The 27,500-nt window shown below is 48.3% G+C and overlaps 1 protein-coding gene across 1 annotated transcript; it reads right to left on the bottom strand.

Annotated features, from left to right (window-relative positions):
• Positions 1–18,705: 18,705 nt before the first annotated feature.
• On the bottom strand, positions 18,706–20,130 carry LOC138859953 (uncharacterized). Its single transcript, XM_070116469.1, has 2 exons — positions 20,013–20,130; positions 18,706–19,190 (listed from the first exon to the last, which is right to left on the bottom strand). Exons 1-2 carry the CDS (start codon positions 20,128–20,130, stop codon positions 18,706–18,708), a joined length of 603 nt encoding a protein of 200 aa, XP_069972570.1.
• Between the last annotated feature and the right edge of the window lie 7,370 nt (positions 20,131–27,500).

Below are 27,500 nucleotides of genomic sequence, written 5' to 3'. Positions count from 1 at the left end.
GAGGTCGGCGTAAGGGGAGGGATCGGGAAGGGGGCGGGGGCGTCGGGGAGGAGGGGGAAGGGGCGGGGGCGTCGGGGGGGGAGGACGGGGAGGGGGCGGCGGTGGGGAGGAGGAGGGGGTTCTTTGCTAGGAATGATGTGGGGGGGGGTATGTTCTCTTGTTGGAAGGAGTGTGGGAGTTTTGGAGATGGTTTTTCTTTATTTATTTCTCTCTCTTCCTTTGTCTGTTTCTCTCTCTTTCTTTGTCTGTTTCTCTCTCTCTCTCTCTCTCTCTCTCTCTCTCCTCCCTCCCTCCCTCCCTCCTTCCCTCCCTCATTGACCCCGTACCCCAGAATATCCCTCTCCCACGCCCACATGGCACTTTGGCGTTTAATTATTTTCGTGTCAGGTGCGGCACACCTCCTCCACCTCCTCCTCCTCTTCCTCGTACACCACCACCTCCTCCATCTCCTCCTCCTCTTCCCCTTTTCCCTCTTCCTCCTCCATCCCCCTCCCCTTCTTCCACATCCCCCTTTTCCTCCACCTCCTCCTCCCTCCCCTCCCCCTCTTCCACATCCTCCACCTCCCCCTCTTCCACATCTTCCTCCTCCTCCTCCACCCCTTCCCCCTCCCCCTCTTCCACATCCTCCTCCTCCTCCTCCTCCTCCTCCACCCCCTTCCCCCTCTCCTCCTCCTCCCCCTCTCCCTCTTCCACATCCCTCCTCCTCCTCCTCCTCCTCCTCCTCTTCCTCCCCCTCTTCCACATCCTCCCTCCTCCTCCCTTCCCTCCCCCTCTTCCCCCTTCCCCCTCTTCCACATCCTCCTCCTCCTCCTCCCTCCTCCTCCCCCTCCCCCTCTCCTCTTCCTCCTCCTCCTCCACCTCCCCCTCTTCCACATCCTCCCTCCCCTCCCTCCTCCTCTTCCCCTTTTCCCTCTTCCTCCTCCCTCCTCCTCCATTCCCCCTCCCCCTCTTCCACATCCTCCCCCTCCTCCTCCCTCCTCCTCCCCCTTCCACATCCTCCACTCCTCCTCCCCCTCCCCCTCCTCCCTCCACCCCTTCCCCCTCCCTCCTCCCCTTCCCTCCTCTCCCCCCTCCTCCCTCCTCCTCCTCCACCTCCCCCTCTTCCACATCCTCCCTCCCCCTCCCCTTCTTCCACATCCTCCCCTCCTCCTCCTCCCCCTCTTCCACATCCTCCCTCCTCCTCCTCCTCCTCCACATCCCCCTCCTCCCCTCTTCCTCCCCCCTTCCCCTCCCCTCTTCCTCCTCCCTTCCCCTCCTCCTCCTCCTCCTCCTCTCCTTCCCCTCCCCTCCCCCCCGATCCGCTCATTATTCGGGCGTGCCGTTACGAGGGAGGAGCTCCTTGAAGCCACTCGCCCGCCCCTCCCAAACCGCCCTCGAGGCTCTGCTCCACCGAATTATTTGTTGACTTTTTAATTCTTATTTGTTAGGTTTTTTTTTTTTTTTTTTGGGTGGGGGGAGGGAGAGGGGGAAGGGGGGAGGGGGATAGGGAAGGGGAGAGGGAGGGGGGGAGAGGGAAGGGGAGGGGGGATAGGGAGGGGGAGGGGGAGGGGGAGAGGGAGAGGAAGAGGGAGGGGGAGAAGGACAGGGAGAGGGACAGGGAGGGAGGGAGGGAGGGGAATAGGGAGAACGAGAGGGCGAGAGAGAGAGAGAGAGAGAGAGAGATTTTTAAATTTATGTATGTGCAGTGTTTTCTTGTAGTGAAGAGGCGTGTCCCCTTTAATTCGGGTAAGTAAGAGGGATGGCACTGGAAGAGGTTTCAAGATCTGGATATGTCGGATTTGTTTTCTCTCTCTCTCTCTCTCTCTCTCTCTCTCTCTCTCTCTCTCTCTCTCTCTCTCTCTCTCTCTCTCTCTCTCTCTCTCTCTCTCTCTCTCTCTCTCTCTCTCTCTATTTCCCCTACCCCTCTTTCTCTTCTCTTCTCTGATTTCCTTTCCTTTCCCTTCTCCTCCTCCCCTCCCATCTCGTCTCCCCTCTCCTCCTCTCCTCTCCTTCCGTTTTATCTCGTCTCCTCTCCTCTCTCCTCTCTTTCCATCTCGTCTCTCCTCTCTCCTCCTCTCTTCCCATCTCGTCTCTCCTCTCTTTCCTCCTCTCTTCCCATCTCGTCTCTCCTCTCTCCTCTCTTCCCATCTCGTCTCCTCTCTCCATTATTAATCAAGTGTAATGTCATCATATTTTTTTTTGCGCGTTAATTCAAGTTTCCGCCTTAGAACGCAAATATTTACGCGGCGGGAGTCGAGCCGAGAGAGCCCTCGCATTTTTAGTATTTACTTCGGGGTTGTAAGCACCGACAAAACACTCGAGAAGACTCATGCATGTAGAATGCGCCCGGGTGCAGCTCTTTTGTTCTGCGCCATTTTAGGATTTTGATGAAATGTAAGCCGTTGGGATGAAAGCGAGTGGATCCCCCGTTTTCTATGCGGTCTCCGTGTCGAATTGGGTGAAGAAGGGAAGGGGGGGGACTTTTTTTTTTAAAGGTGATTAAGCTGATCTTGTTACTGTTACGGGTGTTGGTCGGGTTGGTTTGATTTTGTTGTTGTTGCTGGTGTGACTGTTTTTGTTATTGGCGTCGTCGTCATCATCATCGTTCTTGTATAAGGAGAGGGAGAGAGAGAGAGAGAGAGAGAGAGAGAGAGAGAGAGAGAGAGAGAGAGAGAGAGAGAGAGAGAGAGAGAGAGAGAGAGAGAGAGAGAGAGAGAGAGAGAGAGAGAGAGAGAGAGAGAGAGAGAGAGAGAGAGAGAGAGAGAGAGAGAGAGAGAGACATCTACACAATTCTGAAATAAGGACAGGTAAATGGGTTACAGAAAGGAGAGGAGTGAGGAAAGAGGCTTAGAAAAAGGAGAGTAAAGAAAGAAAGAAAGAAAGAATAGAAATGAAGAATAAGAATAAAGTTAAGAGAAACGGTGAGAAAACGGAAACCAACGAAAGAAGGAACATTTAAAAGAAGAGTAATCAGGAAAGAAATAATAGGAATAAGGAGAAGGGAAACAAACCGAATACCGAGGGAAATAAAGAGGAACATAGGGAAGAAGACAGAAAGTAGAACCAAAGAAAAGAAGGAATAAAGTAGAACCAAAAGAAAAATGAATAAAGTAGAATGAAAAGGAGAGTAAAGTAAAACAAAAAAGAAAAAAATGAATAAAATAGAATAAAATAGGAATTAAGTAGAACCAAAAAAAATAAAGCAGAATAAAAAAAGGGAATAAAGTAGAACCAAAAGAAAAAAAACGAATAAAGTAGAACCAAAGGAAAGAAGGAATAAAGTAGAACCAAAAGAAAAAAAATAATAAAGTAGAATAAAAAGGAGAGTAAAGTAAAACCATAAAGAAAAAAAATGAATAAAGTAGAATAAAAAAAGGGAATAAAGTAGAACCAAAAAAATTAAAGTAGAATAAAAAAAAGGGAATAAAGTAGAACCAAAAGAAAAAAAATGAATAAAGTAGAACCAAAGGAAAGAAGGAATAAAGTAGAACCAAAAGAAAAAATTAATATAGTAGAATAAAAAAGGGAATATAGTAGAACCAAAAAAAAAGGGAATAAAGTAGAACCAAAAGGAGAGATAGAAATAAAAATCGCAATAATTTGGCCAAGGCGAAGCAGAGGCGAAGTCCAGCAGCGGAAGAGGACGGGAAGGCGAGGCGGCAGTAGAAGAAAAAAGGAACATAGGAAAGAACTAATAAAGTAGAACCAAAGGGAAAAAAAGGAATACAGTAGAACCAAATGGGAAAAACTAAAGTAAGAGCAATGGGGAAAAGGGGAATAAAGTATAACCAAAGGGGAAAAAAAGGAGTAAAGTAGACCCAAAAGGAAAGAAAAAATAGAAATAGCAAAGTAGAGGCGAAGGCGAAGCAGAGGCGAAGTCCAGCAGCGGAAGAAGAGGACGGGAAGGCGAGGCGAAGCAGTAGAAGAAGAAGAAGAAGAAGAATGGGCGGTCTGCTAATCAACAAATGGGGAAGAGGGGGAGGGAAGGGAGAGAAAGGGGGAGGGGAAGGGGGACTCGGCCATGGGGAAGAGGGGGGAGGGAGGACTCGGCCGTGGGGAAGAGGGGGGAGGGAGGACTCGGCCATGGGGAAGAGGGGAGGGGAGGGGGAGGGGGGACTCGGCCATGGGGAAGAGGGGGGGAGAGGAGGGGGAGGGGGACTCGGCCATGGGGAAGAGGGGGAGGGGAGGGGAGGGGGGAGGGGGGACTCGGCCAAAATGTCGGATCTACCGCGCGCCCAAGCCAAACATTCCACTTCCCTTGATTAATTTACCTCCGCGGGAAATAAAAAGGGAGGGGCGTGAGGGTTTTTTTTTTTTTTTTTTTTTTTTTTTTAATCTGATGCGCTTCTCGTTTCGCTGTCTGTCTGTCTGCCTGTTTGTCTTTTTTTTTTATTCTCTCTTTCTCTGTTTCCTTTTCGCTCGCTCGCTCGTTTTCCTTCTCTCCCTTCTTTCTCCTTCTCTGCCCCCTTCATCCTCTTTCCTCTTCCTCTTTCTCTTTCTCTTTCTCTTCTTCCACCTAAACACACCATCTCCCTTCTCCAAACCCCCGACTCCCCCCTCCACCCCCTCACTCCCCACCCCCGCCCCCCTACCTCCACCGCCGCCTTGTCTTGCTAGAAAGTAAACAACCTCTTGAGACATCGACCCCCTGACGGTCGTTTCTTCCCCGGCTGTCATGGGGTTTTCGAGATGTTCTTTGGGGGCTTTTAACTCGCATCAGCTGGGGGACGGGGTGGGGGGAGGGGGTGGGGGAATGGGGGAGGTTAGGGGAGGATGGGGGGTAAGAGGAGGGAGTTAGGGGGGGGGAGATGGAGGCATAAGCTGGGGAACGGGGTGGGGGGAGGGGGTGGGGGAGGTTTGGGGAGGGTGGGGGTAAGAGGAAGGAGTTAGATGGGGGTAGATGGAGGCATCAGCTGGGGGAGGGAGTGGGGGGGTAAGAGGAGGGAGTTAGGGGGGAGATGGAGGCATAAGCTGGGGAACGGGGTGGGGGGAGGGGGAAGGTAAGGGGAGGGTGTTAGGGGGTGAGATGGAGGCATCAGCTGGGAACGGGGTGGGGGAGGGGGAGAGGTTAGGGGGAGGGAGTTAGGGGGTAGATGGAGGCAGGGATGGGAGCGAAGGGGAATAGGAAAGGGAGAAGGGTGGAGTGGATGGTTAGAGTGGAGTGGAGGGGGTGGAGATGGAGGCAGGGACAGGACGAAGGGGAATAGGAAGCAGGGAGAAGAAGGTGGGAGGGGGATAGGGACGGCATGGGTTGGAGGTGTGTGCAAGGACGGAACGAGGCGGAATAGGAAGGTGGGACGGTGATAGGGAGGGCAGGGGAGGGGGGATGGAGGCAGGGAGGGGACGAAGGGGGGAAGGGCGGGTAGTGGCTCGTTCTTATTTTAGTTTGTATCAAGTTCATGGGATTTTTGCAAATTTCGTTTTCGTTTTTTTGTGCTTGCTCTCATTTTTATGTTATTTGATTTTCCGTTTTTTCTGTTTGTTTGTTTGTTCTGTGCGTGTGTTTTGTTGATGAAATGTGCTTGTTATTCATATCTGAATAGTTTCTTGTTCTCAGACGTTCTTGAATATATTTATATGCGAGTTCACATATTTATTTTTATTTATGTCTTCTTAACTTTTTTTTTCTTGGGGGGGGGGTGAAGTTCAGGAGGGGGCACGCTGAGCCCTTGTAATGCTGACAGTCATAGAGTTGTTATATGTTGCTTGTGGTTTTTGTGTCTCCTCCTTCTTCTTCTGTTCCTCCTCCTTCTCTCCCTCCTCCTCCTTCGTCTCCTTCTTCTTCTCCTCCTATTCTTCTTCTTCCTCCTCCTCCTCCTCCTGCCTCGCGTGTTTTCCTCTTCCTCTTCTTCCTCTGTGCTCTTCTTGTACCATTTGCTTTATTTTATTGTTGAGGCAGGGCAGGAAGTTGGTGAAAGTGGATAGGAGGATGAAAAAAAAGAAATGAGGGAGGGAATAGACATGAGAGGGAGAGGAGAGGAGAGGAGAGGAGAGGAGAGGAGAGGAGAGGAGAGGAGAGGAGAGGAGAGGAGAGGAGAGGAGAGGAGAGGAGAGGAGAGGAGAGGAGAGGAGAGGAGAGGAGAGGAGAGGAGAAAAGAGACATTGGGAGAGAGAGAAAAGAAAGTAAAAAAAAAAAACAAAAAAAAAAAACAGATAAGAGAAAAAAACAAAGATGAAGAACGAAGAAAGACAGTGGAAGAGAGAGAAAAAAAAGTGAAAGAGAGACAGATAAGAAAGAAAGCAAAGATGGAATAGAGAAGTGAACGGAAAGAAAAAGAAAAAAAAAAAACATATATATGAAGATAGAAAAAGAAAGCGGAAAAAAGTGGAAGGTCGTCCGCTCCGCCGCCCAAGGTCAGATAATCGATGGCTATTTGCGTAAAAATCGCATAACGTAAAGGGAAATATTCTTGGCTTGGGGTGTATTGAGTTTTTTTTTTTTTATTACTTCAATTTTATGAAATATTCTTGGCTTGGGGTGTATTGAGTTTTTTTTTTTTACTTCAATTTTATGGGCAAATCCATATATCAATGCGAGGGTAATAACCGCCCGGGGCTCGGCAACGCGGGCGGCGGAAAATTCGAGAAGCATAGTTCGATTTTTATAGATATTTATTTATATTTATATATATTTATATATATATTTTTTTTTTTTTTTTTTTCTTTTTTTTCACATTATGTTTTTTTTTGTGTGATTTATCGACCTACCGTTCGCGTTTTATTGTTTTGTTTTGGTTATTCCTTTCTTTCTCTCTCTCTCTCTCTCTCTCTCTCTCTCTCTCTCTCTCTCTCTCTCTCTCTCTCTCTCTCTCTCTCTCTCTTTTTGCAAGCTTTTCCTTCATACCTTTTCATCTGTTTATATCTCTATCTCTATTCCTCTATGGATCTATGTCTCCATGAAGCTTTGGTCCTATATGTGCTTATATATATATATATATATATATATATATATATATATATATATATATATATATATATATATATGTATGTATGTATGTATGTGCGCGCTCACGTACATGTGCATATGTATGTGCTTGTGCGTGTGTATGTGGGTGTGTTTTGTTTTCTTTGGTGAGTGCTTAATTTTTTTTTTTTGTGCCATGAGTTCATAGAGTACTGATATGAATTATCAGCGAAGGATTATGTCGTCCTGGTTAGACTAAGTTCAGTCGTGAAGTTTCATGGAACATTGTCTTTATTTGCTGTATATTAAAGTGCCGTGCCCAGTGCCGCTTCAAGTTGCGAGATTGGCACTCTGGAGCCACTTCATGAGTTCTGTTTATTAATGTCATGTAGAGGTGTCAAGGGATGTCACAGAATTGATGCCTTACGGTACAGTGAGTCAGCATGCCATGGACTGACAGCGTGAGAGGTGGGTGATGCTGGGGAAGAAAGTTTCAGTTTTCTTTTTTCTTCTTCTTCTTCTTCTTCTTCTGAGTGTCTTTGTTTTTTTCTTTGCGTGAGCTATAACGGCTCTTCCTTCCTTTGTCATTCTTCGTCGTTGAGCTTCTTACAATATCAGTCTTTCTCTTTTGTCTTTCATTCCGCTTTAAGGGTCTTTTACTTTGTTATTTTGCGGGTTATTTATTTATTTATTTTTTTTGCTTCAGTCTCTCTGTCTGTCTGTCTGTTTGTTTGCTTGTTTGTCTGTCGCTCTCTTTTCTCTCTTTTCTCTCTCTCTTCTCTCTCTCTTCTCTCTTCTCTCGGTCTCGGTCTCGGTCTCGTTCTCGTTCTCTCGCTCTCTCTCTGTCTCTCTCTCTCGCTCTCTCTCTCGGTCTCGGTCTCGGTCTCGGTCTCTCGCTCTCTCTCTCTCTCTCTCTCTCTCGCTCTCGCTCTCTCTCTCTCCCTCTCCTCTCTCTCTCTCTCTCTCTCTCTCTCTCTCTCTCTCTCTCTCTCTCTCTCTCTCTCTCTCTCTCTCTCTCTCTCTCTCTCTCTCTCTCTCTCTCTCTCTCTCTCTCTCTCTCTCCTCTCTCTTTCTCTCTCTCTCTCTCTCTCTCTTCTCTTCTTCTCTCTCTCTCCTTCCTTTTCATCCCCCCCGCCTTTCTTGCATCCTTTCCTGCTGTTTTCTTGCAGGATCTCGAGGGCCCTTGCAAGACGTGGCTGCGATGCTGTGTCAACAACTTTTTACATTTTTCATTGAGGCTTTGTTCTCGGAAGGTGAAACGGGGGGGGGGGGGGGGTAGAGAGCAGCGGCCGTGGGGGTGGGGTGGGGGACCAGCGGCCGAGGGGGTGGGGTGGGGGGCCAGCGGCCAAGGGTAAGAGGGGGTAATTGGGAAGGGGGGTAAGGCTGCGTGGGAATTGGGGATTGGAAAGTAAAGGTGGGGGAAGTGGGGAGGAAAGGGGGTTGAGAGCGGGAGAAAAGTGTTGGGGAACGGGGGAAGGGGTTGAGAATTGGGGGGAAGTGTTGGGGGAACGGGGGAGGAGGTTGAAAGCGGGAGATAATTGTTGGGGAACGAGGGAAAGATTAAGGGAACGGGGTATTGGGGAGTTGCAGGTAAGATTGGGGAACGGGGGGGGAGGGTTGGGATGGGGAGGTGGGGTTGGGGAACAGGATAAAAGAAGATTGGGGAATGGGGGAGAGGGTTGGGGATGTAGGGAAGGTGGAAAGAAGGAGGAGAGAATTGAGGGAGGTTGGGGAAGTCGGAAAGAAAAAGGGGAGGACGTGAGAAGGTGGTAAGTGGGAAAGGGTTAGGGCAGGGTAAGACGGCGAAGGGAAGTGGCAGGGGTGACTTGCGTTGGGGTACGGCGCGGGGTGAATGAAGGGGAGGGAAGGGCTTTATCCTAAGCACACCCCTTCCCCTCATGTCCGTTCACACATTGCTGGGATTCGCCGCGTTTTCGTTAAGTAACTCGATCTATTTTGACTTTCTTTACGTTGCTTTCGGGTCATTCGTCGCTTGGTTTCGCTAACTCGATTTGTTTTGGTTTTCTTCGTGTTGCTTTCGTGTCATTCGTCGCTTTGTTTTGGTTTTCTGCGTGTTGCTTTCGTGTCATTCGTCGCTTGGTGTCGTTGACTCGATTTGTTTTGGTTTTCTTCGTGTTGCTTTCGTGTCATTCGTCGCTTTGTTTTGGTTTTCTGCGTGTTGCTTTCGTGTCATTCGTCGCTTGGTGTCGTTGACTCGATTTGTTTTGGTTTTCTTCGTGTTGCTTTCGTGTCATTCGTCGCTTTGTTTTGGTTTTCTTCGTGTTGCTTTCGTGTCATTCGTCGCTTGGTGTCGTTGACTCGATTTGTTTTGGTTTTCTTCGTGTTGCTTTCGTGTCATTCGTCGCTTTGTTTTGGTTTTCTTCATGTCGCTTTCGTGTCATTCGTCGCTTTGTTTTGGTTTTCTTCGTGTTGCTTTCGTGTCATTCGTCGCTTGGTGTCGTTGACTCGATTTGTTTTGGTTTTCTTCGTGTTGCTTTCGTGTCATTCGTCGCTTTGTTTTGGTTTTCTTCGTGTTGCTTTCGTGTCATTCGTCGCTTTGTTTTGGTTTTCTTCGTGTTGCTTTCGTGTCATTCGTCGCTTGGTTTCGCTAACTCGATTTGTTTTGACTTTCTTCGTGTTGCTTTCGTGTCATTCGTCGCTTTGTTTTGGTTTTCTTCATGTCGCTTTCGTGTCATTCGTCGCTTGTATTTTGTTATTGCGGTTACAGTCAGGAAGGGCATCCGGCCTGCACTTGTTGGTAATCCATGCGTGCTCTCGGCTCCCTCACCTCCCGACGCCGAGTACGTAACAAGAAAAAGATTACAATTTTTGTGTGTACATATTTGGCGGGGAACACTGCGCTCCGTCAGGGTGAATTAGCAACGATATTTCTCTCGCCTCAAGATGGAGCTCGAGGGCGGGGGAGAAGGAAGCTTTAGGGTCCTTTTTTCCCCTTTTTCTGTCGAGGGATTATCGGATTGTTTTTGTCGTCGGTCTGTTCGGATTCGTAGGCGTTGCTCGTGTGTCTGTCTCTTTTTTATTTGGAATGGGGATTTTCCTTGATTTTATATTTAGGGCTTGTCTCAGCTTCTCTCCTGTCTGTCTTGTCTGTTTGTCTCCTTTCCTTTCTCCCTCGCTCGCTCCCTAACTCTCCTTCCCTCCTTCTTTCCTTCTCTCCTCTCCCTCCCTTTCTTCCTCCCTCCCTTCCATCCATCCTCCCTCCCTCCCACCGTCCCTCCCTCTCCCAGTCAAATCTGTCTACCCATCTATCTGTCTATCTGCCTTTCTTGCCTTGCCTGCCTGCCTATCCATCTATATCTCTATCTATATGTATATGAGGTTTCTCCCACTGTTTTGATCCCCGTCCCTGCATTGGCCATGATTTGGGTCGTGTATAATCAGGCGTAATTTTTTTTTTGTTGTTTTCGACTCTCTTACTCTCGCCCTGTGGTTTAGATTATCGCTTTGTTTTGGTCGCCGCCAGTGCGCGCTACAAGCATGGTACCATAAAGGCTTACCGACATTATACAAAGCATACAGTGGCGGATGAGGCAAGAGCGGGGGCGGGGTGGGGGGAGCGGGGTGGGGGAGCGGGGGTGGGGGTGGGGTTGGGGTTGGGGTTGGGGGTTGGGTGGGGGATATGGAGCGTGCACTCGGAGATGATGCAACAGGATGAGGGAGGGGGCGGGGCGGTGGAAGGGGTATGGAGTATATACTCATAGATGATGCAAAAGGGGAAGGGGGGGCGGTGGATGGAAAAGGAGGGGGGGCGGCGGTGGAAGGGTATAGAGCGTACACTCATAGCTGAAGCAAAAGCGGGGGGGGGGGGAGCGGTGGAGGGGGTACAAAGCATACACTCACAGATGAAGCAAGGGGGGGGGGTGGAAAGGGAAAGGGTGAAAGAACACCATAACCCAACGTGCTATGGTGTTATGGTGCCACAGCGTGCACTGTAGTTGTGATGGTGCGTTTGTTTTGCTCTTAATGGTTGTGATATGGTTTGGCTGAGTCGCAATTGCGGTGCTTTTATGATTTTCGATGTGATGGTATTGGTATCATGGTGTTTAGTAGTGGTTGTGCGTGGTGATGATGGGATGGTGATGATTGTGGCGATGTGGTGGCGGTTCTAAGATGTTTGCCGGGGTTTCAGCCGGCGGGGAAGAGCGGCTGAGGGTGAGGGCCAGTGTGCCAGAGTGCCAGAGTGCCAGAGTGCCAGTAACCCTAGTATTTATTCAAGCTAGAGCCGACCCACGCCATGAGCCCGAGGTCTCGACGGCGTGTATCGCTCTACTTTATTGTATTTTCTTTGTATAAGGTAGACCTCGGGTGGAGGGTGACGGTGGGGGGAGGGGGGTGATGGTGGGGGGTGACGGTAGGGGGAGGGGAGCAGGGGAGAGGGAAAGAAGGGGGAGGGAGGAAAGCGCAGTCGAGGGGAGAGAGAGAGAGAGAGAGAGAGAGAGAGAGAGAGAGAGAGAGAGAGAGAGAGAGAGGAGAGGAGAGGAGAGGAGAGGAGAGGAGAGGAAAATGGGAAATTTGTGTGTTAATGATGGTGAGGATAATGACTGCCATGCGAGTATGAATACGAATGAAAAGGTAAAGGGAGGATGATGACAGTGATCATGACAGAAGTAATACCTATAACGATGATAAAGATGGCAGCAATACAGAGAGTGATATTGATAATGAGAAACATAGACAATGATAGTGATGATAGTAAGAATATAGATTACAAGGAAAGCGTCGATGGAGACAGTAATAACAACAATAACATCTACGCTAATGACCTTAGATGTTGACGCGGCAGAAAAAAATGTTCAATAAATAAATAGCGAGTCCCGAGGAGCGAGAAGGAAAGGCGAGAGTCGGCGAGCGAAGGGACGCGGCGTGTTGACGTGGCCGACATCGTGGATCACTGCTTGCTTACTACTGCTGCGCTGGGAAGATGACCTTACCAGCCCGCCCACCGCCCTCTCCCCCTGGGGTCTACTCCTGGGATCTCCCCTCTTCCCTCTCCTCCTCATCGTGGTCCACTTTTCCTTCCCCCCTCCCCCCTGGTTCCCTTTCCTACCCCCCCCCATGGGCTATCCCCTCTTCCCTCTCCTCTTGGCCCCTTTTCCTTCCCCTCCTGGTTCCCTTTCCTACCCCCTGGCCACCTCTTCCTCCTCCTCCTGGTTTCCTTTCCCTTCCCCCTGGGTTCCTGGGTCCCTCTCCCTCGCCCTGGTCCCCTCTCTTTCCTACTGGCTCCCTCTCCCTCCCCTGGTCCGCTCTCCCTCTCCCTGGCCCCCTCCTACCCTTCGTGAGTCCTCGCCCTCCTTCCCCCTGGCTCCTGGTCCTCCCTCCCAGGCTCCTTTCCCCTCCCTGACTCCCTCCCCTCCCTCACTTTCACTCCCTTCTCCTTTCTTTCACCTGCCCACACACCCGCCTGCCCTCCTTAGGCTCCTATGATCTCCTTTTTCCTCTCTCTCTCTCTCTCTCTCTCTCTCTCTCTCTCTCTCTCTCTCTCTCTCTCTCTCTCTCTCTTTCTCTCTCTCTCTCTCTCTCTCTCCGTACCCCTTTCCTCTTAATCCCTCCCCGTTTTTCCCTCTCCCTCCCATTTTCTTTTTCCTTTCCCCTCTTCCTCCTTCCACTCTTCCCTCCATCATTCAGCTTACATTTCCTCCCATGAAAGCGAAGAAAAAAACGAAAGAAGAAAGAAGGGGAGGAAAAAGGAGAAAAATATATATAAGAAAGAAGAGAAAGAAGAAGAGAAGGAAAAAGGATAAAAAGTATACGTATATGTTGTTGGGTCAGACAACGCAAATCAACAAAAAGAGAAAGAAGAAAAGAAAGAAAGAAGAGAAAGAAGAAGAGAAGGAAAAAGGATAAAAAAAAAGTATATGTATACATTGTTGGGTCAGAGAACGCAAAGCAACAAAAAGAGAAAGAAGAAAGAAGAGAAAGAAGAAGAGAAGGAAAAAGGATAAAAAAAAGTATACGTATATGTTGTTGGGTCAGACGATGCCAAGCAGGCAAACAAGCAAACAAGCAAACAAGCGTTAGTGCAACATGGCGGTGGCTGACAATCGCAGAATAGTTTTCTCAACAGAGTCCTGGATCTCGCCTCTCTCGAAGAACGTGATTAGCAGGTGTGTAGCCTCGAGTGATTAGGGCTAAACGGGCGTAATCGCTCGTGGTGCAAGGGATAGGCGGGGTCTGAAAGGCGTGGTCTGAAAGGCAGGCAGGCTTTCAAGCAGGTATACGGGCGGGGAGTGCATGTGCATGGTAGGTAGGCGTATGTGCTGTGGTTCCTTTGTTGTCGCCGAGGGAGATGGTTTTGAATTATCGGTTGGGCGGTGGTTGTACAAAGACAGGCAGATGTGGATCGGGCACACACGCACGGGCATATCAGCGCTAACACACACATGCACGGACGCACACACGCGCGGTCACATAAACGCACGGACACACACGCACGGACACACACATGCACGGACACACACGCGCGGAAACACATGCACGGACACACATGCACGGACACACACACACCCTAACACACACACGGACACACACGCACAGACACACGGGCACACACGCACGGACACACACGCACGGACACACACGCACGCACGGCGCCCACACGTTCGCTGCTAACCTAACCGTGAAGAGATTTTTGCTCCTCGTCGCCGCTTCCTTGGGTTGACCTAATCTTTAATGGAGTCATGACCTTGGCCTAAACTTCTTGCCTCCCCTCCCCCCTCCCCCTCCCTCCCACCCCTTTGCTCTCTTCTTCACTCCCTCTTCTCCTGATTCCTCGGTTCGCTCTTCTTTCCTTCCTTCTCTCGTTCTCTCTCCCTTGCTTTTCCTTCCTCGCTTCTCACCCCTTTCCCATTTTTCTTTTCTCTCCTGTCTGGTTCTCTCTTCCAGTTCCTCCCTTCCACTTTTTTTCCTGTCTCTTCTCCCCCCCCCCCTCTTCCCCTGTCGGTTAATTCTTCGCCTGAGGAGGAACTCGTGAAGAATTCGAAACGTTATGATTCAATTTCATCTCTTATTGTGACCGTTTTCCTTTTCATATATATATATATATATATATATATATATATATATATATATATGTGTGTGTGTGTGTGTGTGTGTGTGTGTGTGTGTGTGTGTGTGTGTGTGTGTGTGTGTGTGTATGTATGTGTGTGTGTGTGTGAGTATGTATTATGTGTGTATGTATGTGTGTGTGTGTGAGTATGTATGTATTATGTGTGTACGTATGTAAGTGTGTGTGTGTGTGTGTGTGTGTGTGTGTGTGTGTGTGTGTGTGTGTGTGTGTGTGTGTGTGTGTGTGTGTATGCATCTTTCTTTCCTTCGCCCTCCTCCTCGCCTCACCCTCTCCTTGCCTATTCTTTGGTGAGTATCACTCTCTGCACCCTATTGTTGGGTCATTTTACCTCTTTTTGTTAACTTTGTGGAATCATTTTGGGTTATTGGTAGCCAACCCCTTCGTCCTTCTTATCCTCTTTCTCCTTCTTTCCCTTGCCGTTCCCCTCTTTTTTCTCCTTCCCCTCTTTACCCTCTTTCTACCCGTATTGGTTTACCTTCCTATTCCTCTCCCCTCTTATCTTCCCATCCTCCTCCCTCTTCCGTTTATTGCCACTTCCCTTCTTGCCATTCCTCTTCTCTTCCTCTCCTTCTCTTCCTATCCACGTTCACCCCTTTACCCTCCCCTTCCCGCTTCCCTTTCTCTTTCCTCATTTTCCCTTTTCCCATCCCTCTTTCCCCTTCCCTTCCCCCCTCCTTTTACCCGAACCCCCATTCCCTCCCCTTGCCCCATCCCCCTCCCATCCCCTCATCCCTACCCCCACTTTCCCAAGCCTTCCCTCCTCCTCTTTCTCTTACACCTCCTTCTCTTACACCTCCTCCTTCTTTTTCTACCGCCCTCCCCCCTCCCCCCTCCCCTTCCCTCCGCCCACACCCGGCAGTCGATTGGGTCACTTCATCACGCCCTCGACGTCAAACAGCTCCTGCTCTGCTTAGTGTATTTCTGTGTGCCACCCCTTTTTGCCCCACTTTTTTCTCTATTTCTCTTTTTTTTTTTTTTTCTCCCCCTTTTTGATCCTTTTTTCTTTCTTTTTTTCTTTTTCTTTTTCCTCTCTTTTTTCCTTTTTTCTTTTTTTTTTTCTTTTTCCTCTCTTCTCTCTTTTTTCTTTTTTTTCTTTTTTTTTCTTTTTCCTCTCTTCTCTCTTTCTTCCTTTTTTTCTCTTTTCTCTCTCTTCCCTTTTGTGAGACTCTTTGGAAGATGCACATAGTGTCTTGGAGTTATTTTGCAGTTATTATCCTTCTGTTTGTGTTTCTTCTGGTCGTTGGTTGTTAATTTTTTTCTTTTTTAGGTTTGTAAATTTAAGAGATTGTGTCATGTTATTTTTTGAAAAGTTTTGTTTATGTGTTTTTATTTTGTTGTCATGGTGCTTGATGATGATGTTCATGGTTGTGATTGTGATTGTAAATATCGTTGTTATTGATGTCTTATCATCATCTTCACTATCCACATAGTTATCAGATTTATTAATGTTTTATCATCATCTTTACCATTCACGTTGTTGTCAGATTGTTTTTTTTCGAGTGATTATGCAAATCGCCTCCTATTATTAATGATAACATGGTTTGTTGTTGTTGCTCTTGTGTTGCAATGTTATGAAAATGATTATCAGCATCATAATTTTCCTTGTCGTCTTCTCCCCTGGTCCTCGCTGGTGCCACTCTCATGTCTGACAGTTTGCGCTTGTTTATTTCCCATGACAGGGCAGTTATGTAATCCAAGTTTATTTCTCATAACAGTATCTTTGCGCTATCCGAGTTTATTTCCCGTGGCAGCATAAAGATGTAATTCCGATTTATTTCCCACGACGGTGCGGGGAAAGAATGGATTCCGATTTATTTCCCTGGCTGGAAGACCAAATAATCTTATCTTGCATTATTTGTTCCTTGCTTTCATTTTAATCATTATATTTTCCGTTTTATTTAACCATATTCCCAAGCTGTAAGATGAAATAAACTCATCTTTGTGTAGTTTCTTCTTTCATTTCTAACAATATTAATCACTTTATTCCCATATATCCGAGCTGTAGGATAAAATGAATTCGTCTTAATGTATTTGCTTCACTCATTCCTAAAAATATATTTTATTACCGTATTTCCAAGCCCGTAAGATAAAATAAATCCACTTAATGTATTTGCTTCTATTAACCCACTTTATTACCATATTTTCAAGCTTGTAAGATGAAATAAACTCATTGTGTATTTGCTTCTCTCATTCTTAACAATATGAATCAGTTTATTCCCATATTTCCGAGCCGTAGGATAAAAATAATTAATCTTAAATGCTTCTCCCATTCCTAAAAAATATGAATCTCCTTTATTGCCTCATTCCCAAGCCTGTAAGATAAAGCAAATTCACGTTAATACATTTGCCTCTCTCATTCCTAACAATATGAAGCGACGGCATTCCCCATTGCAATGTGGCGGTGCAGTCCCATTCAATAAAGATCATTTCCTGCCCGCATTCCAAACATTATAGCCCTATTTTACTTCCCACGATCGCCGTATCAATTTGTGTGTTTGTTTTGCTGTTGTGTCGACCATCGGTGTTTGTGCGCTTGTCCTCGGTAAGCCCGGGGGTAAAAATATGAAGGGGGGAGGAGAGGAGGGGAGGGGAGGGGGAGAGGAGAGGAGAGGAGAGGAGAGGAGAGGAGAGGAGAGGAGAGGAGAGGAGAGGAGAGGAGAGGAGAGGAGAGGAGAGGAGAGGAGAGGAGAGGAGAGGAGAGGAGAGGAGAGGAGAGGAGAGGAGGGGAAGAGGGGAAGAGGGGAGAGGAGGTAAGGGAAAGAGGGGAGGGGGGTAGAGGGGAGAGGAGGTAAGGGAAAGAGGGGAGGGGAGGGGAAGAGGGGGGAGGTGAGATGAGGTAAGGGAAAGAGGGGAGAGGGGGGAGGTGACGGGAAGAGGGAAGAGGAGGAAGGGGAAGAGGGAAGAGGAAGGGAGAGTAGAGGAGGGGAGAGGGAGGAGAAGAGGGGAAAGGGGGGGAGGTGAGGGGAGAGGGGGGAGATGAGGGGAAAGGAGGAAAGAGGGAGGGGAGGGGAGGGGAGACGGGCGAGGAAAGTGAAGCGGTGAAGTTTTGTTGTTTGTCCTTGTCCGCCTTCTTGCCTTCGTTTTTATTATTTTTTTTATTCTGTGAACTTTTCCTTTTTTTAGGGAGGGGTTGCTATGTTGTTGTTGTTTTTTTCTTGTATATTGTTTTTGTTTTGTAAGCTCTTGGTGTCATGGCTTCGTCTTCTCCTTCAGTTTGATTTTATTTACTTATTTTTACTTTGTTTTCTAGTTTCTTTATTTTGTATTATTGTTTTTTTTCGCGTCCTCCTCTGTTTTCCTTATTTTCTAGTTTCTTTATTTCTTTATTATTATTATTATTTTCGCATTCTCCTCTGTTTTCCTTATATGTTATCTTGTTTCCGTCACTTTTTTTTCTCATAAGCTGTCTCGTCTTACAGGTGCCCCCCCCCACTCCCCCCCCCCCCCACCCCCCACCCCCCCCGCCGCCTTTCCCTTTGTGATCGTGATATTTTTACCTTGTCTCGGCTTTTGTTTCCTTACTTTGTTATGTTTTATGCATGGGGCGGCCTTGGTGGTGGTGATGGGGATGCGATGGATGGGATGGTGGTGGTGGTGGTGATGTGATGGGGATAATGATGATGGTAATAATGATGCTGACGGTGATGATAATGATGATGGTGATGGAGATGATGGTGGTGATGATTGTGATGATTATGGTGGTTATTGTGATGATGGTGATGCAATGGTGGTGGTGATAATGATGATGATGGTGCTGATGGTGATAATGATATTGATGGTGATTGTGATAATGATGGTGATGGTGATGTAATGATAAGTATCAGAGCAATGATAAGAATGACAGTGGTATTTACGATAATATCAATAACCGTAATCGTGGGGATGATCTTGATGATATAATAACCCGTGTTGTCAGCAGCATACCTCTTGGGGGGGAACTGTTTTTTTTCATGTTGTTTTTCTTTTTTCTTCTTCTTCTTCTTCTTCTTCTTCTTCTTCTTCTTCTTCTTCTTCTTCTTCTTCTTCTTCTTCTTCTTCTTCTTCTTCTTCTTCATCTTCTTCATCTTCTTCATCTTCTTCTTCTTCTTCTTCTTCTTCTTCTTCTTCCTCCCTCGCGCAACATTGTTCTGATTGCATGCAGGTGTCATGTTGTCCCTTCGCGAAGTCGCGGGTGTCGCATTGTCTCTCGCCGTGTTCTCGAGTGTCGAATCGCCGGGGTTCTGGGGGTGGGGGTGGAGGTGGGGTGGGGTGGGGGGTTGCTGCATCGTCTCGTAATCTATTTCGGGCTTTCATGGGGGTGTTTCAGTGTATTTCAGGGAAGGAATGAGGTGTTAAGGTGTATTTCAGGGAACGAATAGGGTGTTAAGGTGTGTTTCAGTGAAAGAATAGGGTGTTAAGGTGTGTTTCAGTGAAAGAATAGGGTATTTCATGGTATATCGGTGAACGAATGGGGTATCCCGGTGTATTTCAGGGAACGAATAGGGTATTTCGGTGTATTTCAGGGAACGAATGGGGTGTTCAAGTGTATTTCATTGAACGATTGGGGTATTTCAGTGTATTTCAGTGTAGGGCTCGGGTATACACTAATTCACGAGACCCGCAAGGGCGCGGGGCATTCCAGGTGTCACGTGTAGGAAACAGGACACGGCGAACGCAACGAGTGCGAGTGACGAGCGGCTGTGATGACGCGGCCCGGTGATGGTGGGGCGGTGAAGGATGGGGAGCGGGCGCGGTGTCAAGGAAGGTCTCGGTGACACGGCGGGTGACACGGTCGTGCGGCGGGTGACACGGTCGTCTTGCGGCGGGTGACACGGTCGTGCGGCGGGTGACACGGTCGTGCGGCGGGTGACACGGTCTTGCGGCGGGTGACACGGGCGTGCGGCGAGTGACACGGCCATGCGGCGGGTGACACGGTCGTGCGGCGGGTGACACGGCCATGCGGCGGGTGACACGGTCGTGCGGCGGGTGACACGGCCATGCGGCGGGTGACACGGTCGTCTTGCGGCGGGTGACACGGTCGTGCGGCGGGTGACACGGTCTTCCGGCGGGTGACACGGTCTTGCGGCGGTGGCAGGGCGCTCCTGGTTGGCACTGGCCTCGGAGGAGTTGTCATGGCACTGGTCCTTGCGCCGGCTGCATCGGTGTTATGATAAGTGGTGACGGTGATAGTCATGGGAGCGGCGATGCGTTTGGCACGGCTGCCCAAGGCTGGCATTGTCTCTAAAAAAAGGGGAATTGGGATGATTTATCGGCGTAGCAGCTGTGACGTCATCAGTCATATTACGTGACACCAAGCATGACAGTTGTTTCACGGCGGTCGTTTTACAATCGTGACGTCAGGCAGTCGGGATAGATTATTGCCGCGTTGCTTGTTTTTTTTCGGTCCTAATTAATAATTTAATTGCTTGCGGTGTTGTGTTTTGAAAGACAAATAGCGGCTGGGTTATTAGTGAATAATTAATGTAAGTGATGATAGCCAGACCCGACAGGAGCATCATTGTCGCCTTCGTGCTGCAGGCGAGAACGAGCTCTATTGCCCGCCGACAGAATGATCATTTTCCTCCGGTAAACAGATTAGGCAGGCTTCCCCGGAGGGCCGTATTGACACCGCCTCGTGTATTTCGTATTGATCTGCAGCGAGCTGGCCGCGTCAACCTGTGATTGATAGCCTGCGAAGGAGCGTGTCTGGTTCGGTCTGCGGCGACGAAACGGCCTCGTTCCGGCTCTGCGAAAGGCGCTGCTCGCGTTCTCTCCCTCCCGCGCGCGCCTCGTTCTCCACTCGGGTTGTTCTCGGCGTGGGCGGGGCGGGACTCCTTCGTTTGTTTGTTTGTATTGGAGTCCAGGCGTCGCGGGGAACAGGCTCTCGACGGCCGAGCGCGTCTGCCACCTTGCAGTGCCGTCGCGGGCCGTGACGTCGTGTCGTGACGTCGTGTCGTGACGTCGTGTTGTTACATCTTTTACGCGCAGTTTATCCAAGCAGAGCAGAGTTTAGACAGCAAGCTCCCCCGAGAGAAACGCAACCTGCTTGCTGCAACGGCCTACCGTGGGCGGGGAGGGTGGGCGGGGGTCGGTGTGGGTTGCCGCCAGATGCGACTTCCTCATTCGGGGGGCTTGTCTTGGGTTTGCCTTCAGGATATATTGGGTCGAAGTTTGTTTGCATTTGGCCCGAGTTTCCCCGGCGATTGTTGACTCAAGGCCGACGTGTTCTAAACGTGTCCACATGACCTCACGTGATCACTAGGGGTGGGGGATGGGGTACGGGCGGTGGGGGGGAAGGGAGTGAGTACGGGAAGGGTGGAGGCACCCAGAAGGAGTTTGGGGAAGGAGTGTGGGCGGCAGGTGAACTCCGCGTCCGTGACAGTATTGGGTGAACTGGATGCCTTACACGACCAGCTGAACAGGCTTGTTGTTCCTGAGAACTTACTTTCTTTGGTCTGAAATGTGTCCAAGGAAGCAGGGATCGCGTGGCACCGACCGACGCGGAGATTTGTTTGCGATTGGAGTGTGCAGGGGATCGGCGAGGCACATGCGCACACGTGTACGCCCTCTCTCATCCCCGTTCTCCCGTCCTGGCAGACTTTCAGCGCCCGCTCCCACTTAGTGCCCCATAAGGTTTTGAATAATAAACTAAGCTACTAAGTAAACCTTGGGCTCCCCCTTCCCCTCCCCGGCCTTCCCCCTCCCCCCACTCCGGAGTGAATGAAGGGGAGGAGATGATAGACTGTAGATAGGAAGGGGAGGGAGAGGAAGGAGGAGAGAGAGAAAAAGAGAACGAAACGGCTATAACCGCAGAAAATTACGCTGGATCAGGTTAACTGGATTTCATTAGGAGAGAGTGGCACTGAGTGTCAGTCAGTGCCAGCAGTGATGGCCGCAGCGACATCCACTCTGGCTGCCACTTCCCTTGCCACGCTGCCAATGTCGACCAGCCTATCTCTTCTGCTGCTCCTGCTCCTGCTTCTTTTCCTTTGCTTCTTCTGCTCTCCCTTTTTTTCTTTGTATGCAATGTTCTTTCCCTTTTTATTCTTTGGCTTGCTGTTCGTGCTCGTGCTATCCTATTTATTGTCTTCTTCCTGGTATCTCTGTTCTACGTTTTCTCGCTTACTTCCTCCCTTTCCTTTTGTCAGTTTTCCTTCCACTGACAATCGGCCGCTTTGTTAGAATTGTGAACGACCCGACCCAATGAATTTTCATATATATGGACATGCATATACATAAATAAATGCATATCTGCCTCTCTGTTTAATAGATATACCTTTATATATCTATTATCCAGTAGATATGAATGTTCATATGTGCAGACTTACATATGAACACAAATGAATACGTATCTATCAGTCTAGACATGCATATCCACCGGATAGATAGATAGATTTATTTATGTGCATATGCAAGTCCGTATAATTGAACATTCATATCTACCGGATAGATAGATATATAAAGGTGTATCTATCAAATGGATAGATAGATATGCATTTATTTGTGTGCATATACAAGTCCGTATATATGAGTATTCATATCTACTGGATAGATAGATATATAATGGTATATCTTTCAAATAGACAGATATGCATTATTTATTTTATTTGTGTACATATGAAAGTCCGTATATATGAACATATGAACATTCATTGGGTCGGGTTGTTCACAATCTTAACAAACCGACCGTATGACTCTTCTACACGCAAGGATGTTTTATTGTAATTAGAAGATCAGGGAGTGAAATAGACGAAAATAGGAAGTGACGTGGAGAAAGTTTTGGAAGTGAAGGCGCAGAGAACAAACAAGATCTCGTCTGGAGTGGGATGGGAGAAGGAGTGGCGTGATAAAAGCTGGGAGGAAGAAAGACGAGGAACATGTGTTTCTGGTTGAGCAGAGAAGGGGGAGAGGAGGAGGAGGGAGGGAGGAAGGGAGGGAGAGAGAAGGAGGGGAGGAGGGAAAAGGAGAAGGGGGAAGGAGGAAGGAGAGGAAGAGGAGGGAGAGGAGGAGAGTAGGGGAAAAGGAAGGGAAGGAGTGAGGAGAAGAGGAGGCAATAGAAGAACTAGAATTAGAAGTAAGAGGAGGAGGGAGAGAGAAGGGAGGAGGAAAAAGGACGAAAAAACAACAGAGAGAGAGAGAGAGAGAGAGAGAGAGAGAGAGATGAGAGAGAGAGAGAGAGAGAGAGAGAGAGAATGAGAATGAGAATGAGAATGAGAATGAGAATGAGAATGAGAATGAGAATGAGAATGAGAATGAGAATGAGAATGAGAATGAGCGGTGGGGGATGGAGAAAAAGGGAAAGAGGGAGGGAGAAAAGTGGAAAAGGATAATGAAAGAGAACGCATGAAAAAGAGAAGAAAGAAGATGAAAAACAACATGTATAAGGAATAAATGAGGATAATAGGATAGGGGAGGGGAGGAAAGGAAGGAGGGTATGAGTGAGTGAAGGGAGGGAAAGAATGTGTGTGTGCATGCGCGTGTATGTGTGTGTGTGTGTGTGTGTGTGTGTGTGTGTGTGTGTGTGTGTGTGTGTGTGTGTGTGTGTGTGTGTGTGTGTGTCTGTGTGTATGTATGTGTATGTGTATGTGTATGTGTATGTCAGTGTGTGTGCGTGTGCGTGCGTGCGTGTTGTGTATATGCTTGTGTGTGTATGTTTGTGTGTTTGTATGTGTATGTGTGTGTGTGTGTGTGTGTGTGTGTGTGTGTGTGTGTGTGAGAGAGAGAGAGAGAGAGAGTCGCCATGTCTGAATGGAATTAGTGACAGGCCGTGTAATCTGGCACGGCAGAGGAGGAACGTCCTTGGCGAAGGAGGCTCCTGGGGGGGGAGGGGGTCGCCATGGGGAAGGAGGGGGGAGGGAGGTGCGGGGGCGCGGCGCTGGGGCGGGGAAGGGGGCGAAGGAGGTGGAGGGGAAGGGGATAAGAATGGAAGGAGGTAGAAGGGAAGGGAATGATAGGCGAAGGAGGTAGAAAGGAAAGGAATAAGAAGGGAAGGAAAAATCGTCAAACCATGGGGAAGAGAATGAGTGGGAATTGGAAATATAAGAGGGGAAATAAAGGTGGGGAATAAGAAGGGAATGGAAAAATATCTCCAAGCCATGGGGAAGGAAATGAGTGGGAATTTGAAACAAAAGAGGGGAAATAAAGGTAGGAAATGAAGGATAAGAACGTACAGGATCGGAGGGAAAAAAAGGGGAAACAGCAATTTTTTTTGGGGGGGGGGGGAAAAATGGTGTTGGGATGGGCGGGGAGGGGTGGGGGGGGAGAAGGATTGGCTAAGGGAATTAGGATGGGGAGATAATGGGTCATAAAGAGTTGATGAGGGGAGTGTTTGAGGGCTTTGAGGGGAGCAGAGGTCAAGGGTCGGGATAAGGGGAAAGAGGGGAAGGGGGAGGGGAGAAAGGGGGGGAAGGGGGAAAGCGTGATTTTGAGAGAACTTTCAAGGGGAGGAGATTGTTTAAGGCGGTGGTCGTGGGATGGGGAGGGAGGAGCCAAAGGTGGGGGGGGGGGGGGTTGGTGGTATTATTATATCGTTATTATTGTTATCATAAATTATTATTTTTGTTTGTTATTATTATTATTATCAGCATTATTATTTTTATTATTATTAATAATAATGATGATAATAATAATAATAATAATAATAATATTATTATTATTATTATTATTATTATTATTATTATTATTATTATCAGTTGTAGTAGTAGTAGTATTATCATTATTATTATTAATAGTAGTTGTAGTTGTATCAATATTGCTTTTATTGGTGATATTATTATTATTATTATTATTAGTAGTAGTAGTAGTAATGATTTTTGTTGTTTGTCATTATCATAATTTTCACTAAAGAGGAGCTGAGGACGTAGATAAAGAGAAGAGTGCAAGGGAGAGTGCGAGAGAGAGGATGGCTGCGAGGGCGTGGGCGTGTGTGTCCGGCCGTGAGTGACGGAGGCATGCAGGGCACTGGGCGAGGGACAGGAGGGGGGGGGGGCATGTTGGTTCACCGTCGTGTTTGTTTTATTATTTTCTTTACTTATTTGTGTTATTATTATTATCTTGTCTTGTTGTTGTTCTTATTATTATTGTTATTAGTAGTCTGCATTGTTGTTGTTGTTATTATTGATATTATTATTATTATTATTATTATTATTGTTATTATTATCATTATCATCATCATCATTATTGTTATTATTATTATTATTATTATTATTATTATTATTATTATTATTATTATTATCATTTGCTTGTCTTCTTCTTAGCTTTATTATTATTATTGTTATTATTATTATTATTATTATTATTATTATTATTATTATTATTATTATTATTATTATTATTATTATTATTATTTGTTTGTCTTATTGCTGTTGTTATTATCACAAACAGCGCGATGAGTTTCAGAAAGCTTGCCGGCAAGGTTGTGTAAACATCTTTTTTTTTTGATTTTCCTCGCTCCCCCCTCTCTTCCCCCCATCCTCGATCCCCTCTCTATCTCCCATCCTCGTTCCCGTCTCTATTCCCTATCTTCGCTCCCCTCTTTTCTCTCCCAATCTCCGCTCCCCTCTCTATTCCCCATCCTCGTTCCCCTCTCTATCTCCCATCCTAGTTCCCATCTCTATCCCCTCATCTTCGCTCCCCTCTCTTTACCTCATCCTCGCTCCCCTCTCTTTACCTCATCCTCGCTCCCCTCTCTTTTCCCCATCCACCCTCCTATCCTCGTTCCCGTCTGTATTCCCTATCTTCGCTCCCCTCTTTTCTCTCCCAATCTCCGCTCCCCTCTCTATTCCCCATCCTCCTTCCCCTCTCTATCTCCCATCCTAGTTCCCATCTCTATTCCCTATCTTCGCTCCCCTCTTTTCTCTCCCAATCTCCGCTCCCCTCTCTATCCCCCATCCTCGTTCTCCTCTCTATCCTCCATCCTCGTTCCCGTCTCTATTCCCTATCTTCGCTCCCCTCTTTTCTCTCCCAATCTTCGCTCCCCTCCCTATTCCCCCATCCTCGTTCCCGTGTCTATTCCCTATCTTCGCTCCCCTCTTTTCTCTCCCAATCCTCGCTCCCCTCTCTATTCCCCATCCTCGTTCCCGTCTCTATTCCCTATCTTCACTCCCCTTTTTTCTCTCCCAATCCTCGCTCCCCTCTCTATTCCCCATCCTCGCTCCCCTCTCTATCCCCCATCCTCGTTCCCGTCTCTATTCCCTATCTTGGCTCCCCTCTTTTCTCTCCCAATCTCCGCTCCCTTTCTCCATCCTCCATCCTCGTTCCACTCTCTATCCACCATCCTCGTTCCCGTCTCTATTCCCTACCTTCGCTCCCCTCTTTTCTCTCCCGATCTCCGCTCCCCTTATCCCTCCTCCTCCTCCTCCTCCTCCTCCGGCCGAAGGAGGTCATGGGACGCGGGGAATGGGGGGGGGCCGTGTTTTTGCTCGTGTCATGCGTGTAATATATTGACCTTTTTTCTTGGGATTAATAGTGTTTCGGTAATTTACTTGACGAGCGATGGGGCCCTGGTAGACGTGCGGCGAGGTGGGGGTGGGGTGGGTGGGGAGGGTGGGGGTGGAGGTAGGGGGTGGGGTGGTGAGGGAGTAGGGATGGACGGGGTGGGGTAGACGGTGGCGAGGTGGGGTGGGGGTGGAGAAGGAGGGATGGGCAGGGTGGAGGAAGGGGGTGGACTTGGTGGGGGGTGGTGGAAGGAGGGTGTGGACGGGGTGGGAGTGGGTAGGGAAGGGGGTGGGCGGGGTGGGTGGTGGAGGTAGGACGGGTGCGGCGAGGTGTAGGGGTGGCAGGGTGAGAAGGGTGGAGGGATGCGGGCAGGGTGGGGGTGGAGGAGGGGTGGACGGGGTGGGCAAGGTAGGGGTAGGGAGGTTGAAGGGGAAGGTAAAGTAGGGTCGGGGGGAGTTTTTTTCGGTGTTCCTTCAGGTTGCTTTTCTTTTCTCTTTGATTTTCTTTTTCTTTCTCTCTTACTCTCGGTTCTCTGTCTGTCTGTTTTTTTTTCTCTCCTCTTCTCTCTCTCTCTCTCTCTCTCTCTCTCTCTCTCTCTCTCTCTCTCTCTCTCTCTCTCTCTCTCTCTCTCTCTCTCTCTCTTTCTCTCTCTCTCTCTCTCTCTCTCTCTCTCTCCTTCTCTGCCTATGTTTCTCTATCAGTTTTTTCTTTCTGTTCCACCTGATCGGTTCGCTTTTAGCACATGTATAACGTCTTCCCCATCTCTCACTCCCTCTTTCCCCTCCTTCCCTCCCTCCCCCTCCTTCCCCTTTCCCTCTCTCCCCCTCCTCCCCTCTCCTCCCTCTCCCCCTCCTCCCCTTTCTAACTCCCCATCCTCCCCTCCTCCCCTCCTCCCCTCTCCCCCTCCTCCTCCCTCGTTCTTTCTTTTTCATTTTGTTCGGAAATCCATATTTTCGGGTCAGAAATGGTCGCGTGGAATTATCCGGATCCGGGAGTGAAATTCGGGGAAAAAATATGGAACATCGTTACTTTGTTGCGGGGAGAAAATTATATGTACCTCGTTTTCTATATATATATATATATATTTTTTTTTTCCCCGAAAATCATTTTCAAGGCTGGGGTGATGTTTTTTTTTTAATTTTTAATTAAGGGTTAGTAAATCTCTTTCTTTCATCCTTTGTCTTTAATTTTCTCTCTCTTTCTTTATTTCTCTTTCTCTCTCTCTCTCTCTCTCTCTCTCTCTCTCTCTCTCTCTCTCTCTCTCTCTCTCTCTCTCTCTCTCTCTCTCTCTCTCTCTCTCTCTCTCTCTCTCTCTCTCTCCCTCTCCCTCCCTCCCTCCCTCCCTCTCTCTCTCTCTCTCTCTCTCTCTCTCTCTCTCTCTCTCTCTCTCTCTCTCTCTCTCTCTCTCTCTCTCTCTCTCTCTCTCTCTCTCTCTCTCTCTCTCTCTCTCTCTCTCTCACTCTCTCTCTCTCTCTCTCTCTCTCTCTCTCTCTCTCTCTCTCTCTCTCTCTCTCTCTCTCTCTCTCTCTCTCTCTCTCTCTCTCTCTCTCTCTCTCTCTCTCTCTCTCTCTCTCTCTCCCCCTCCCTCCCTCCCTCCCTCCCTCCTTTCCTTCTTTCCTCCTCCACTTCCTCCTCCTCCTCCTCCTCCTCCTCCTCCTCCCTCCTCCTCCTCCCTCCCTCCTCCTCCTCCTCCCTCCCTCCTCCTCCTCCTCCTCCTCCTCCTCCTTTCGCTTCCCCCTCTTCCTCCTCCTCCTTTCCTCCTCCTCCCCCATTTAATCTCTTTCCTCCACGGCGTCTGTTCCTCCTCGATTAGCGGGCGTCGCTCCGATCTCGGCCGTGCCCATGACACCAGGGGGTGATTAACCTGCGCCGGTGTCATGCGAGGGTGTCATGGTACCTGTGGTCATGGCGGCGCGGTGACCCTTGTACCGGCGTCCCTTCGGCGTCCTCTTCTGTCTGTTTTTGTCTCTGGTTCTTTGGCATTATTTTTATTATTATTATTATTATTAGTAGTAGTAGTAGTAGTATTAGTAGTCGGAGTAGTAGTATTGTTTTTGTTGTTATTATTATTCTTTTATCAGTATCGTTATTATTATTTTTATTACTGTTGTTATT

The sequence above is a fragment of the Penaeus vannamei genome, chromosome 39 (genome assembly GCF_042767895.1).
Source record: "Penaeus vannamei isolate JL-2024 chromosome 39, ASM4276789v1, whole genome shotgun sequence".
Classification (NCBI taxonomy): Eukaryota; Metazoa; Arthropoda; class Malacostraca; order Decapoda; family Penaeidae; genus Penaeus; species Penaeus vannamei.
The sequence above is the reverse complement of the archived record's forward strand: the minus strand, read 5'-3'. Positions and strand labels throughout refer to the sequence as shown.